The sequence below is a fragment of the Antedon mediterranea genome, chromosome 5 (genome assembly GCF_964355755.1).
Source record: "Antedon mediterranea chromosome 5, ecAntMedi1.1, whole genome shotgun sequence".
Lineage (NCBI taxonomy): Eukaryota > Metazoa > Echinodermata > Crinoidea > Comatulida > Antedonidae > Antedon > Antedon mediterranea.
Window position 1 is genome coordinate 17,753,641 of NC_092674.1, and position 17,692 is coordinate 17,771,332.

Below are 17,692 nucleotides of genomic sequence, written 5' to 3' on the forward strand. Positions count from 1 at the left end.
ATTTACCGAATTTTGCCCTTACGTAAATTTATATATAGATATATACCGTACTGACGCGGGTATAAGCCCACCCCCCTCGAACGTGAAATCACGTCAAGTTTGGGGGGTGGGCTTATACCCGAGGATCCAAAAATGCAGATCGTCAAAAACAGCACATGTACACTGTGTATTCCACCATGCGAGCGAGCGCCCTCACGTGTACGACGTTGCCTCTAAATACACGAGGTGTAGAGTGTCGGAAAATTAAGCTTATAGTTCGTGTAATTTATCGTATAATATCTTATTTTAAACATCAATTTAACAAGAATTTATCAAGCAGAAAAGCAAGTATACAATGTTCGTTAAATAGAAATGTACCAAAGAAATTTAATAAGCTTGTTTATGGCAGCCGATACCAAATAGTGGTTTTCCGTTTTGGCGACTTGTAGCGTCGTGTGTGAAGCGATCTTCGACCGCGATGGAGTGTAAACAAAACAGGACCGCTAGGCCTCATATGGCCTAGCGTATATTAGCCTAGCTTGGTTATGATCAAAGGTAGGTGTATTCTGTGTATGGACGTCGCCAAATACAAAATAATGTATTACGACACACACTGTAGATCTTCGAATTAATGGGTGGGCTTATACCCGAGCGCCTCATTTTTCATGAAAATTAGTCAAAAGTCGGGGGTGGGCTTAGACCCGAGTATGGGCTTATACCCGCGTCAGTACGGTAATGATATTATCTTTAGTTAAACAAGACAAGAAAAAATACCAACCAAGGAAATAGTGGACCTTTTGGGACTTGGGGGGGTGCGTCTGCACCCAACGCACCCCCCTGGATACGGGCCTGCCCAGATAGTTAACTGTTCCATGGCCAAATTCGCATTTTATCAAGTTGACAGTTATGAGTTAGTCATTCAAATAAAGTTCTCAAAATGTTTAGGTGTGCACTCCATGAACTAACTGTAGATGATCAAATCATCAATATAAACGTCAATATCTAGTTCATTAATTTTATGTTGAAGTCATGGTGGAGCATTCTTCATTCCGAAGGGCATGCTTTTATACTGGTATAAACTAGTGCTCGTGGCAAATGCAGATATACGTTTTGCTCTCTCAGTCAGGGGAATTTGCCAGTACCCCTTAAGTAAGTCTAGCTTGCTTTATACATATTTAGCGTTACCGATACAGAATCGATAAGTCTTATCCGCTTTTGGTACGAGCAGACAAGGAGAACTCCAGTCACTGTTGGTGTGTTCGATGTTGCCATTTTTCAACATATAGTCCACTTCTGCTTGCATCACTTTCTCTTTAATGGTAAACTCCATTAATTTCACCAGGAACATCAGAAATGAATTAAAATGTTATTTTAAGCAAAATATTTCCTTTTATTCTTTTACAACTATCGGCCATTAATTCCCGAATAATTATAATTGTAACTTTAGTGATGGAAAAGCGTCTGATAATAGTTTGTTATTAAATTCATTTGATATCTATAATGCTGTTACAATAATAACAGTAATAATTATAATAATGAAAATAATTATAATAATAATAATAATTAAAATAAAATGTCTAAGTGGAATTATTGTATTGATATTTGTACTTTTTAATCTTTCTCGTTGTAATGGATGATTATGTTTTGCTTTGGAGACCCACTTGATAGTTTGATTCAGTTTGCTTTTGGGAATCCTGTCTCTCTCTATTGTTTGTTTGTTTTTATATCTGAGACAAAATAAATGAAATGAAATGAACAAATGCTTATTCTCAAGAATGTACAATTTTAAAATGCAAAAAATTAATTTCTAATCAACTTTCTTTCTACATATTTCAGGAAATTTGAGCATTTTAACATTTTTAATAAGTAAATAGCACATCTTGATTCTAAGTATCTGAATTTCTTCAACATTTTAATATGTTGGTCAGACAATTATTATATGTTTCATTTTGATGATGTCGTCATGTTAAAAATTAGAATAAAAGGTGGGTCCCGTAATTTCACCTATGCTACGCTGTATGTACAAAACAAACTGTTAAATTCAACCAAAAGCACAATACCTGCCAGTTTTACTATTTTTTTCAGGTAAATAATTCTTTTTTTCATCCAAATTTGGTCAAAGTAAAAACTAGTATGAAACATCAATACAATATATCTTTAAATGGTTTATCAAGTGGAGTATCAATCAACATACAAAGCAAGCATTTAAAATAATTTAAAGTTTATCTTTATATCTCATAATTTAGGTCATTTATAGGCAAAGTAATCCAATATGCAATAGTTCCTGATGATATTAATCAAATACAGGTATTTCATGTTTCTTTAATCAAAAGGTAGACAATATGTAGGATAGGCCTACCATGTATATCTTATAGGCCTGTGCATATTTTAATTCCTGATTTTTATACAATTGTACAATACAGTAATATGAAGATTCATGTGATGTAAGAAATAAGCTTAGATGAAAAGCCAATGTTCCATTGGAAATAAGTTCATCAGGACTTTCATGAGCAGCGTTACAGTAGTCCTTTTCAGCTAATTGTTATTTTTTACATTCTAATGTTTTTTGGTATTTTATTTATTTTTTTAATTTTATAAATATCCATTATGTTTATATGTATTTTGGTTTTTTTTGTAATTGTATATAAATACCAATTATTTTTTAATGAGATGCAAATGATTCAAATAATTGATTGAAATGCTCTAAACAAGTTTTTGAATCTATTTGATTTCTTTTCAGGAAACATTAATAACTTGGAGCTCTGAAGATATTAATGTAATTTTAACGACTGGAGGAACTGGATTCACTGACCGAGATGTAACACCTGAAGTAAGTAGAAAATACAATTAATAATAAGAATAATAGTAACTAAAGATACTATGTTGAGATAGAACATAACCCCAGTCACAGGAATTTTATAATATGACAACATACGTTTTTAACACTGCATGAATTTTATTATTGACCATTGTTTTATTGAAATTAGCCTACTCCTTACGATTGTATTGTCCCCCCTGAAAAACAATTTTTAACTTTTTTTTTTGTTGAATATGCCATTTTAATGTCACATAATAGTTATCCACTTTGACCAAAATTACCTTCAGTATCATAGTACTGATATCACTGGTTGATCACATAAACAAACTTTGATGTACAAAAGTAAAAACAATATAAGTAAAGTAAAATACAACAAAGAGAAAAGTAAAAATAAAATGGATAACTAGATCACTTTGACGAGTTCGGGTTATCCGCGGAAATGCAACATGCACATATGTGAACATCGAAAATTATTATGCCATCCTATGACATGAATGAAATATGTTTACAGTGCTGAATTTTATCTATTTCTTGTCATGCAGCATATTAGTTATTACAGTATTTACAGAATGCACTGTATATGTTATACAGTGTAGATTAAATTAGACACATCTTTAAATCCAATTATTAACACGATGTCGTCATCAAATTGACATACAAAGATAAACTTATTTTCAGAAGATAATTATCTAAATAATTACACTGATGAAAATTTGATTATTTTTAAGCACGTAAAAGTGAGATGCGCTTTCTTTTAATCACGATGAGCTTTTATGAAAGAATTAATAATTAATTTAACTGACCATATGATGACGTCATGACATCAGATAGACAAAATTTGTATATGAATTCATATCTATTCAACAACTTCTATAATAAGTTTTTTTAATCACATTCCGGGTCACTTTTCATTCCGATGATATCTAACTGATTAAAATATACTCTATAGATAAAAGTAACTCGCGTTCTTCTATTTTTTTTATTAAATTTAAAATTAATTAATATTAAAAATGTAAAAAATTTTAACTCATGTGAAGAAAAATTGATTTAGCAAGAACATAATAAACTAGAATTTAATTCGTAACTTTGACGAATTATAGGTGATCATTTTTATCATTTGACTGAAATTAATTTTTTCACGCTGCTGCTCTAGCCCGCTACGTCCCATTAGGACTACTCAATCAGAAGCTAAAGCAAGCAGCAGTTATAGTTCTAAGGACAGACAGTTTTGTGAAAATGGAAACTCCACTATGATTTATTGATTCCAGCTGCTACAGTAGACCCAAAAAACGGCTGGGAAAGAGTCTATTAGGACATGTCATGCTAAAATTACAAATCCGTATATTCACTGTCAGTGTCAGATATTCATTGAATTATTATCGAAACAGTCCATTAAAGTTTGTGTTTGTAATAGGATACTTCACAATTGAAATATCTAGGGTGATGAAGTGACCCCCAGATTTGACCTTAGCAATAAAATTAACTAAAGTGACAGAAATTGAGTATTCACTTCTGTAACAAAAAAGTAATATTTATTCACATATAAAAAATGAAAAGAAACCCAAAAACCATTGTCTGACAGACAATTTAAGTATTTGTTGCTTTAAATTACATTTTTTCAGGTAAAATAACTATCTATTACTGTATGTGACAATAAAATGACACATTCAAAAACATTTGAAATAAAAAATATTTTTCAATAAGCGAGCAGCGTTTTTTGTAAGAAATATTTCTTGTTTAAACATGCACGTACTTTGCTGCTTGCTGCAATTAGTTAGATACTCCCCCACACCGACCTTCCAAGTCTACTGCTACTTGCGATGGTTTACTGAGTGCCCAGCTACTGCTATCGCTATGTTCTCTATCATGAGAACACAAATATTGTTTGCTTTAGTGATGTAAGCATAAGATGTTATGCAATAGACGGTGTGTCTACAGTACAGCAACTGACTTAATTTTATCTCGAAAAGAAAGGATCATAGGTGAAATTACGGGACACACATCATATTAATTTTTTGGTATGATGGAATTATCAAAATAAACTTGAAGATGACAATTTCGAAAGATAATAAATTGAGCAAATAAATATAAGAAAATTTGACACGTAGAAGCGCAATGCGCACTCTTTGAAATCTGTATAACTTTGACTAAAGAAATTTAAAAACTACTTTTTAACTTCAACTGGCCCTATAACATCACAACATCCGATAGGCTTAATTTTTATATGAATTCATATCTACATTTCATCAGCTTTCATAATAAATTATAATTTTCAAGGTCACCTTTAATTCTGAAGAGCTGTAAGATATTCAAATGTATGGTGTAGGTGAAATTACACGACATATGTTATTCAAGTCTTTACGCGTGATGACGTCATCAAAATGAAAATGCTGACAACTTATGAGAAAGATAAATAATCAAGCAAGCACATACTGAAATTTGTGAAAAATTCGAGCACAAATAACAAATATATTGAGTTATATAGGTTCTATATATCCACCAAAAAAAATTCCAGCTCATCTGGGGAAAGCCACCATTTTGGATTTTTAAAATGGCTGCCATAAAATACATATTTTTGCTCTTATATCAGCTTCTACATCATGTATGGATATGATTTTAGTGGCAAAGTATATGTTTTGAGTGTCAAGAAATATGTTTTGAGTGTCAAGAAATAAAAAAACAGAATTTTCGTAATTCACTCAATGGCCGCCATTTTGGTTTTCAAAATGGCCATCATAAAAATACAGATTTTTGCTCTTATCTTCATTTGTAAACATTTACAATTGGAATAGTATTATAGTATTATAGTTATACGCACGATCGCCGACCGCCATATACCCCCAGGCCAGCGCGAGCGAGCCCTTCTTGGCAACCACATCCATGGTGTACAGTATTCAACTAGTATATTCTCCAGTTGATTATAGCATAGATCTAGCGTACACACTTCTAGGATACATAGATACTAATCGAATACGATTGTCCATGAAAACGTGCGCCCTTTCGATAAAAGTATCGAGCGAGGCTAGCCCACACACACGTGCGGTCATGCACTCGATGTTGCCGGTGCGAAACGGGTGTCACGAAACCTAAGACCACGAAAGCTAAGACCCCCTAAGACCTAAGATCACGAAAGCTAAGACCCAAGACCTAAGATTACAAATTCTAAGATACCGTATATTTCGGTGTATAAGTCGCACTTTTGACACGCAAATTTGACCTCTAAATTAAGGGTGCGTCTTATACACCGAACATAAATGCCTCACCACACAGATTGTACATAGGCCTAGGCTATCGTCACCTCGTTTGCTAGGCCTGAGTAGGCTAGGCCTAGCTACAGTAACTAACTAACGTAACGGCAACCTGCTTCTGCCTAGTTTTCAAGTAATTTTAGCATGATGTTATACTAAATATGATGAAAAGATTTGTTCATTATGGCGCTCCGATAAAATTTCATTTGTAAACGTTTATGTACGATTGGAATAGTATTTATTTATACAGTAGTTATACGCACGATCGCCGTACCCCAAGCGCAAGCCCTTCTTTTGGTGGCCACATGGTGTACGGTATTCGACTAGTATATTCTCCAGGTGATTATAGCATGGACCTTGATCGAGCGAGGCTAGCCCACACACGTGCGTGTTACACACACGGTCATGCACTCGATGTTGCGGCGAAACTCATGAATAACAAGTTAGAAAGAACTTATTGAGGCTGGGCGCGGCCGAGCCTAGGTAAGAAAAAACCTAAATAAAGGACGCCGTTGTAGATACAACAAAATATATTATTACAATAATATTGATTAAAATTTAAACAAGAAATATTTCTTACAAAAAACGCTGCTCGCTTTATTTCAAATGTTTTTGAATGTGTCATTTTATTGTCACATGATAGTTGTTTTACCTGAAAAAATGTAATTTAAAGCAACAAATACTTAAATTGTCTGTCAGACAATGGTTTTTGGGTTTCTTTTCTTTTTTTATATGTGAATAAATATTATTATTTTGTTACAGAAGTGAATACTCAATTTCTGTCACTTTAGTTAATTTTATTGCTAAGGTCAAATCTGGGGGTCACTTCATCACCCTAGATATTTCAATTGTGAAGTATCCTATTACAAACACAAACTTTAATGGACTGTTTCGATAATAATTCACTGAATATCTGACAGTGAATATACCAGAAATGCTTAGGGATTTGTAATTTTAGCCTGACATGTCCTAATAGACTCTTTCCCAGACGTTTTTTGGGTCTACTGTAGCAGCTGGAATCAATAAATCATAGTGAAGTTTCCATTTTCACAAAACTGTCTGTCCTTAGAACTATAACTGCTGCTTGCTTTAGCTTCTGATTGAGTAGTCCTAATGGGACGTAGCGGGCTAGAGCAGCAGCGTGAAAAATGATGTTTTGGTGAAATATAAGGTGCGTCTTATACATCGACGATATAAAAAATACCGATATTTTACTCTCAGTTGGGGGTGCGTCTTATACACAGGTGCGACTTATACACCGAAATATACGGTATACTACAGCTTAAAAACAATACTTGTTTATCCATACAGTACATAATTTTAAACACAGTAGGTTTCATTTATTACCATAAATATAATTAAATACTACCGCAAAACATAGATTAACTCACATTATTTTCGCCCTTTGAGTAAATGTCTATTTTTTTCTTTACAACAAACAAACTTGATGGGTTGTTTGTTGGTATATATTTACTCCATTGTGTTGGTTCAGAGGATGTTTTTCTTACGCACCTGCCTTTCTTGTATTTTGACTCCAAATTTGTTGACTAACTTTATCCTGAATACCACACTTTAAAATTAGGATTTATAGGTACTTTCAGAAGGAGAAACACATAAAAACAAATAAATAAATCCTTTAAATTGATGATTTTACAGACTTGTTTCTTTGTATACTGTAACTCCTCCAGCTCTCTCTCCATATGAACCTCGACAATTATTATGCCATCCTATGACATGTTATATACAGTGTAGCATAGACAAAATTACCAGACCCATCTTTTAAATCCAATTATTAACACGATGACGTCATCAAATTGACATATAAAGATAACAATTTTAGAAGATAATTATCTAAATAATTACATTAAAACAAATTTGAAGAATTTTGGCCACGTAAAAGTGAGATGCGCTCTATTTAATGTGATGAGCAATAACGAAAGAGTAAAAAATCCTATATTTTACATTCGTGTGGCCATACGATGACGTCATAACATCCGAGGGGTAAATATTCTGCATGAATTTATATCTACAACAAATCTTCTTACATATCAAATTAAAAAAATTGGGGGTCATGGATGATCCTGAGGAGCTATAATAGATTAAAAATAGGCATAATTTTTACAATATTTTGTCACTTTTGCAACTAAAACGCGCGCAAATTGTCTAAATCAACGTGTTCGTATGACGTCATTTTTATTTGAAATGATGTCAATTTTTTTTAAAATGACTAGGAAAGACTGTAAAATTATAATTCAAGAGAAGAACACATGATTTTTATGCTCCGTGCGCACCTTACGCGTAATTTTTTTCGCGCGCGTGGGAATTTTTGACATGCTCAAAATGTCATGATCAGCGTTGAAAGTTGATTAGAAATTAATTTTGCGCAATTTGAAATATTAAATGCGCGTGCGCGCGTAACTTTTTGTGAAACATGCCATTTTTAATCCATAGAAAGTTTGCCCTTGATATGACTTAAATGTTCACTAAGGTTCATGAAAAAAAATTTGTTGGTTCTATAGTTATGATCAGTTATAGAAATTCATAAAATTGCGCGTAACTTACGCAACGCGGCTATGACATCGTCCAAAAGCTTGGCTGCACATCTACACTTCAATGTCAATCTTTTTACCAAGTTATACAAAGTTAAGTTCACAAGTAATAGAGATATGCTGGTCACAAAAATCCGGGAAAGAAAGAAGAATAACAAAGAAGATGAAAATGATATTTACAATCACAAGGGTTATCCGCAACTTTACAAGTTGCGGATAACCAACAAATCATGATTTTTAAATTAAAATTTATTTGCCAGTATTTATTTCTTCGTACTTACATGATTATACTATTATCATTACAATTTTAATTTTACATTGTTCCATCCACACTGTAGATGGACTCCACAGAGTTTTCAGCCCTCTATATAATTTTTGCTCTTTTGACGTTCCATAGAAACAAAAACATTGAACATGTGTGTGCCTACTGCTAGTACTGTACTGTAGGCTAGTCATGCGAAATTCGCAAACAGTTTGTGTGCGAGAAAAACGTCTGTAAAATCATCAATTTAAAAATGTATTTGTTACTTTTTATGTGATTCTTTTTCATAAGAGTGCCAATTCTAAGGTGTGGTATTCAGAATAAATGTTGGGAGTTAAAATACAAGGCAGGTGCGAAAAATAAATATTTGTAATCTTAGGTCTTGGGTCTTAGCTTTCGTGATCTTAGGTCTTAGGGGGTCTTAGCTTTCGTGGTCTTGGTTTCGTTACACCCGGTGCGAAACTCATGAAAAACAAGTTAGAAAGAACTGACGGAATGGGGGACTTCCCTTCTTGTTGAGGCTGGGCGCGGCTGAGCCTAGGTAAGAAAAAACATTGTTTTGATGAAATATAAAGTGCGTCTTATACAAGTCATCGACGATATACAAAATACCGATATTTTACCCTCAGTTAGGGGGTGCGTCTTATACACAGGTGCGACTTATAGTACACCTATATAGATCTATCGCTATCACAATCGTCATTATTGCTATGTCGACGTCATGAGTTAATCATGATTGATTGAATTTATTTGATGCTCAACATTAAAATAACAAACAGACAAAAGACAAAAAAACGAGCATCAGGAACACCCATTAGGCCGGAAAAACCAGCCCATTTCCAATGGGGTCCAAATAGCACATAGCAATCAAGAGAAAATACAACATTTATAAAAAATATATATATATATATACATTAAAATTAAGACCGAGTTCCATACTGATTACGAAGAAGATACCAGAGAGTGTACTACTATCAAACAAGATATTCTAAAGAAGTTACATAGACATGTAAAGATATTTTCCAAATATAAAGAGAAGCAGGGCCAACTTGCAGTTTAAAGTACAACTTATGGATGAAACAAGTAACAGATCTTATGAATACATGGTAATACACTGGGAGATCAACACTAGTCACCCTAAATGGTCTGCATTTATGCACAAATGTAAATCTAGCTGATTATCTGCCAGTCATAATAACCTTCGCTCAACCAATGTGACGTACAGTAAAGTAATGCAAAAAGAGTAATAAAGAGAAAGAAAACTACCATTTTTCGTCAGACTGATCGTAAGGTTCTTAAGAGCTTTCTGGGCAAGTCAAAAAGAAGAAGAAGTGGCTGTATCATTAGATAACTTTTTAGGCACGATTGTACAATTGGGAGCTCCAGGTTCAGATATAGCATCTACAGTATGCTTTCATATTTGCAGCAGCTGGTCATGGCCAAAATGCCAAAAGTGGAAGGCTATATCTGGAAATGCTGAAAGACAAATTTCAAGATACACAAGGTTTTCTCTATTGTGCTCAAGTGATTCTTCACCATTAGGCCTAAAAAAAAAATTGTTTGTTTGCTGTCAAGTTTTTTTTTTTTGGTAGGAGGGAGGGTGGAAAAAAGTTTTTTTTTTTTTTTTTTTTTTTTTTTTAAATGGTAATTTCTCTGTTAATTGTATGCGAATTTGAGAGTAACAAAACACACTGAATAAAACAACGAGCTCAAACATCTATTCATAATTGGTTTCACACTTTAATTCTGTTTTGGGCGCGTTAGGCCCCGTGTCTAAACTAGCCTAGGCTAGGCCTACTACACAGTAGGTCGTTGTTAGCAGGCCTAATTAAATATTTTAGAAGTTAGTGTACCATATATTTCGGTGTATAAGTCGCACCTGTGTATAAGACGCACCCCCTAACTGAGAGTAAAATATCGGTATTTTGTATATCGTCGATGTATAAGACGGCCGCGCCCAGCCTCAACAAGAAGGGATCAAGTCCCCCATTCCGTCAGTTCTTTCTAACATGTTATTCATGAGTTTCGCACCCGCAACATCGAGTGCATGACCGCACGCACGTGTGTGTGGGCTAGCCTCGCTCGATCCTTTTATCGAGAGGCGCACGTTTTCACGGACAATCGTATACGATTAGTATCTATGTATCCTAGAAGTGTGTACGCTAGATCTATGCTATAATCAACTGGAGAATATACTACTAGTCGAATACTGTACACCATGTGGTTGCCAAGAAGGGCTCGCTCGCGCTGGGGGTACGACGGTCGTGCGTATAACTATACTATTCCAATCGTAAACGTTTACAAATGAAATTTTATCGGAGCGCCTAAAACAGCTCCATAATGAACAAATCTTTTCATCACATTTAGTACAAAATCATGCTAAAATGCCTTGAAAACTAGCAGGTTGCTGTTACGATAGTACACTGTACTGTAGCTAGGCTAGGCCTACTCTTTAGTAATACTAATCCTAGGCCTAGGCCTTACCTTAAAAAGCCCAGGCCTAGCCAACGAGGTGGCGATATCTGTGTGTTGAGGCATTTATGTTCGGTGTATAAGACGCACCCTTAATTTAGAGGTTAAATTTGCGTGTCAAAAGTGCGATTATACACCGAAATATACGCTACGTTATTATTTTTATTGTTTCATCCTCGCACACTCGATTTTTACACCTTTTCGTCCAAAAAAAATAATAAAAAAACTTTTTTTTAAAAATCGCCCTCAACGTAAAAAAAAAAACTTTTTCTTATCTCCGCCCCAAATTTTTGGCGAAATTAGGGGCGGCGGATGACCGCAAACAAACTACTTTTTTTTTTTAGGCCTTATAACACGTTGCATGATATCCATTCTTTTGGAACATCTTGTATTGTATGCATATGGAAATTTGTCTTTTAGGCATATTGGCCATCATAGTCAATTGTTCTATACTGTGTCTATATCTGGAGATAAAATGGTACATCATCATCTCAGGGTAGTAACAAAGTGCGAGGCAGCGAGGCACGCGAGGCAGGGAAGGCATGCGAGGCATGCGAGGCAAGTCAGAAATTTATGCGAGGCATCGTTTTACCATCATCAAAAAATGCGAGGCATCATTTTATCATTTCTCAAAATTGCAAGGCAGGAAATCACCGAAATTGAAGTAGCCTGCCTAGGCCTAGGCCCGCTAGGCTAGTTTCCTTTTGCACAAGCCTTGTATTTTAACCAACTTTATCCTGAATACCACAGCTTAGAATTAGTAGGCCTACTTTAATGAAGAAAAATCACATAAAAGTAACAATAAATCCATTAAATTGGTGGTTTTACAGACGTTGTTTTTCTCGCATTTCGCACACTCAATGTTCAATATTTCGGTTTCTATGGAACGCCAAAAGAGCAAAATTAATTAGAGGGCTAAAAACTCTGTGGAATCCATTTACCGGTATATTTAACGCATTATTTGGTGAAAATCAAGTACAATTTCAATAGATTTTGTCACTGTCAGTAAGGAAAAATGTTACTGTTGATAATGTACACGGTTTCGTTAACCTTTTAAAGAATAAAATAGAAAAATTCATCATAATATCCTTAGTAGGATGTCCTAGGTCTAGACTAGGTAGTGATGTTGATTTAGGATCGACTATTATTCTTTGAAAACAGAACAGTATCAGCAGTAACATATTACAGTATTTTTATTGACAAATTAACAAATATATTGAAATAAAACGTGTTTTTCACCAATAAATGCATGAGAAATTGACGCATTCCACTGAGTTTTAGTCCTCTATTATCGTTGCTCTTTTGGCGCTCCATAGAAACAAAAATATTGAACATTGAATAAGTGAAATTCGCGAACAGTGTGCGAGACACACGCCTGTAAAATCATTAATTTAAGGATTTATTTGTTACTTTTTATGTGATTCTTTCATTAAAGTATACTCATGAGGTATACTTCTAAGGTGTGGTATTCACACGATAAAGTTAGTTATCAAATTTGGAGTAAAAATACAAGCGAAGGAAACTAGCGCCAGGTTTATTAGTACGTACATGGACAACAATAAATAAAAATCGTTCGTAATATACCTAGCTTACTAAAACAGGAATAGTGTATCATTATTAAATATTACACCAATTATTATTATATCAAAATTGATTAAATTATTTTCTACATAGGCCTCTTATCTAGGTTAGGGCTAAGCATATTAGCTAAAGTTTAATTTTAGGCCTAGTATTACAATTGTCGGACGTAAGTCTTTTTTCACACGCGCTCCAGAATTCTGTCGCAATTTTTTTCTTTGCGGCATGTTATTGGATCGCCATATCAGTTACCTTTTATTCACCGCCAGTTATTGAACTTGTCCTGGCAATCGCTGTTCACCTTATTTGCGAGAGAGGTACACGTGTTGTTCCTAGAGAATGGAATGTCAAAAATGTCTTTGGCACGCCGCTCAGAGAGAAGTACAAGTCTGTGCGTTGCTGCTGAAACCACGTGCTATAGGAGGGGAATGCACCACAATCCTCTGAGCTGAGGGCTGAATCATTCCGCTACCTTCTAAATAGTAAAGAGGGATTTTCCATCTCTCGGGTCTACCGGATCTAGGCGCAGGGGTGTGACAAAATATTATTTTCACTCTGCTATGTTCGAGAGACATGTGAGTGAACACGCTCGAAATGCCAACAAACATTGCAGTCATTTGATGAGTGTGTCGCTATAACAATTATTGTTTATCGAAAGTTGAAGACTGTCGTTCAGATTTTTTAACCGTAGTTTGAGCACTTTTGTAAAAGTAAAATTTGACACGATATGACTTGAATGAAAAAACAATCGTTACATAAAAATAAACAACATGATGAGTGTATACACGAATCTATTAGATACGCTTGTATCGATTGATTATTAGGCCTATAATATAGCATAATAGCACGTTAAGATATGCCTCGCACCTTTTTGAAATTGTAAACTATATGCCTCGCATGCCTCGCACTTTTGGATATGATAAAATGATGCCTCGCACAAATATTTGGCATGCCTCGCTTGCCTCGCACTTTGTCAACACTCATCATCTCATGTCATCATTATATGATACATAGCTGCATCCATTAGCTTTAGAATATACAGCTCTCTTTAAAGTAGGTTATGCACAACTTCAAAACCTCAACCCACCATTATGTCCAATATAACCCAGAAAGCTCCTGAAAAAATAAACTCCTCCGAGTCTGATTATGATGACTGGTAGATGAGCAGCTAGATATACATTTTCAGAGTGGCTGTACAGTTGTATAAACTGTTGACATGTTAATTGGATAAAAAAGAATGATCGGCAAAATCTATCGTCGATTTGTTGAGTTATCGCATGACTACATGCATATGCAATCCAGACCAGTTATGGTGAAGTAGTGTTAGTCCCCAGTCTCCATTCATACACATAAGATACATATGTTGCTTTAAATTGCTTTACTTGCTTAATCCATAATGTATCTGATTGGAATGCTTAACTTAAGTTGGCCATGCTTCTCTTTAGGATTTGGAAAATATCAATAATAAAATAGCAAACATTTTAAAAATATTTTATTTTTAGGTTCTTCACGTGAATGATATAGTTACAGTACATCGTTGATATCTTCTTGTGTACAGTACCTCCTGGGGTCATAATCATTGTGGTTCCCATATTATCACCAATACATTGACTTATTCTCGTCATCACTTTCCAACTGTATTTCAAAAGCTGAATTTAGTTTTTATTCTGTAACATAGGCTTAGCAAAAAAGTTAATATTTATTTTTTAAATATCCATTTGAAACCAGATGAAATTTTTTGAGGATAATCATAGTAGCTCATAAATTAGCAAAAACCTGTAGCTTATGGTGGCCATTTTGACAATCAAAATGGGGCCATTGAGTGAACTTCAAAAAGCTGTATTTAGATTTCTTGACCCATGAAACATAAACATTGCCACATAAATCACTTCCATGCATGATGAAGAAGCTGAGGTGAGGACAAATCTGGACAGCCATTGGGTGAAATTCAAATTAATGCTGTATTTGGATTCCTTGACCGTCAAAACCTACATTTTGCCACCAAAATCATGTCTATGCTGAGATAAGCACAAATCTGTATTTTAAGGTGGCCATTTTGAAAAACAAGATGGCGGCCTATGAGTGAACTTCAAAATGCTGTATTTAGATTCCTTGACCCTCAAAACATACACTTTGCCACCAAAATCATTTCAATGCATGATGTAGAAGAGGAGATATGAGCAAAAACCTGTATTTTATGGCAGCCATTTTGAAAATCCAAAATGGTGGCTTTCCCCAGGCCAGATGAGCTGGAACTTTTTTTTGGTGGATATATAGACCCCATATGACGCAAATCAGTTGAGAAACACTTGTTTCTAATTTGTTCCCAGAGAAAGTGTAAAATGGGGATCCTAAGTCTACATATAGTCTGTATAAATCTGTTTTCCAAAACCCATCTGATCATATACTATTAAGATTTTTTTTCTCATACATTTTTAAACTATAATAATGTTGGCGGCCATCTTTAAAAAATAATAATAATAATGAATCAATCAATTTTGTTTTTTTAGGCTACCAAGCAAGTAATAGATAAAGAAGCTCCTGGCCTTGTTATTTCCATGCTGGTAGCTTCTATGAAAATAACACCATTTGCAATGCTTTCAAGGTAAATATTTTTTTCTTCTTCAATCATCCTGCACATGACTGCAGAAAATGACCAAAATTAGTGGAAGGCAAGCTTCCAAATATATAACCAATCAACGAGTGCCATTGTACATAGCTGACTTGACTTCTACCTTGTGGAGAAGTTCTCCATCATGACAACATCTGAAGTTGAAAATCGTTGGTCAATGTGTTTTCAAAATTATTGTTAGAAATATTGAATTAAAAACTCAATATTTTTTTTTATTCTATCCTATCTAATCAAGTGAAAAGCCAGGATGTTATTTGATTTTTTGGAAGCAATTTTTAAGAAATAAGTTGTTTTATTGGAATTATAGTTATAAATGAATAATTTCTCAAAGTTTTTTGTGATGTTAGGTACGCTGAATGAAAGATTTGCGGTGGAGCATTCAATTAATCTTTTATTTGTCTAATTCATATAAAAATAAAAATCAGAAAACTTTTGTTACACTGTAGTTTAAAATATACAGAAAATATAATATAACACTATAATATAATATAATAAACACAATATAAAAGTACAGACAATATTTAAAAGTTATAAAAATGTTTCATGATATACAAAAGCAATTGCAAAGTTTATGAAAATTAAATTATACTTCAAATTATGATCCAGGTGTTCTTTTCATGAGAGGCAAATTAACTTGAGACATGTTTATTATAAGTAGCAATCGATTGAGGAACGAATCACTTGTTATAACGTTTAGTACGACTACAAGGAATATTAGATGGGAGGAAAGTTTATTCTTTAAAAAGAGGGTGGTCAGTTTGGGAGAGAATATGTTTAATACTCTAGTAGCTAGATCAACTTTCGTATGCACTTTGAGAAATTGGTTTAGGATGGTTACACATTTTGAAAATGTGGCAAAAGGTCAGGGTGAAAGGTTATAATACCAAACACCAATAGGTCCTTAAATCTCAACAACCACTGTTCACAGCAAGATAATTTTGGTCTCAAATTGATCAGAAGGTATATATTTATATTCAATCTAATGTGACATTTCTGACCCGTGACCCACTACCCAGGGCATGTATCCGTAACTACTGGTCATAGACACTTAAATTATGTCTTAAATTGTTCGAAATATACATTTTGTTATTTGTTGCACATTTTGAAAAATGTTACAAAAGGTCAAAGGGTCAGGGTCATTACACATTTATTTGGAAATTAAATTGATGATTAAATTCATAGTTTTTTTTCTTTCAAAATAAATCAAAATTACAAAGGCACATACCTCTTCTTCGACATTTTCGGGAGCTGATCTCTAAAAACATTAAATTCAATTTTATTTATTAAATGATTAATACTATTAAACAACAATAAAACAACTTATTTCTTAAAAATTGCTTCCAAAAAATCAAATAACATCCTGGCTTTTCACTTGATTAGATAGGATAGAATAAAAAAAAATATTGAGTTTTTAATTCAATATTTCTAACAATAATTTTGAAAACACATTGACCAACGATTTTCAACTTAGATGTTGTCATGATGGAGAACTTCTCCACAAGGTAGAAGTCAAGTCAGCTATGTACAATGGCACTCGTTGATTGGTTATATATTTGGAAGCTTGCCTTCCACTAATTTTGGTCATTTTCTGCAGTCATGTGCAGGATGATTGAAGAAGAAAAAAATAGGCCTATTGTATATCAACTTTTTCATCTACAACTTGACTTTAATATTTAAACTACGGTATATTATTTCAATATATCTTGCACACGCATTAAGAGATTATATCATATAAGGACAAAAGGCATTATGCTTAGGATAAACATTTTTAAACCGTGCATTTAGGTCATAAAAACATCGCATTAATAAACACTCTGGTCGATGTAGGCCTACTGTACCTTCTTTGACATTGGCTGGTTTCTATATACCCTCGCCACCAGTTCCGGAAATCCCTCTCCTTTTAACATATTCACGAATTCTTTTCGCATAGACTCATCTAAAAAGAATTCAATAAGGTTTGTTTTTATATAATTGGTTTCCTAGGAAAAACGCAGTGACGTGTTGTGCATGCAAAGTAAATAAGTTCTGTACAGTGAGGTTGACCAATTACGAGCAAGCACTCATCACTGTCGCTTTTGATTGGTCAAATTATTGAGTTAGGCTGCTAGGCGATGCATTGGGTTTGCGTTCCTTACAGATTCGAGAACTAAACTT

The 17,692-nt window shown here is 34.0% G+C and overlaps 1 protein-coding gene across 3 annotated transcripts in view; it reads left to right on the forward strand.

Moving 5' to 3' along the window:
• Window positions 1-17,692, forward strand: part of LOC140048615 (gephyrin-like) — a 219,957-nt gene that overhangs the window by 48,333 nt on the left and 153,932 nt on the right. For all 3 annotated transcript variants that reach the window (XM_072093368.1, XM_072093367.1, XM_072093369.1), the window contains 3 exons: window positions 2,226-2,286; window positions 2,720-2,809; window positions 15,417-15,511. In XM_072093368.1, coding sequence (XP_071949469.1) covers window positions 2,226-2,286; window positions 2,720-2,809; window positions 15,417-15,511 — 246 coding nt within the window. The remainder of the gene's footprint in view (window positions 1-2,225; window positions 2,287-2,719; window positions 2,810-15,416; window positions 15,512-17,692) is intronic.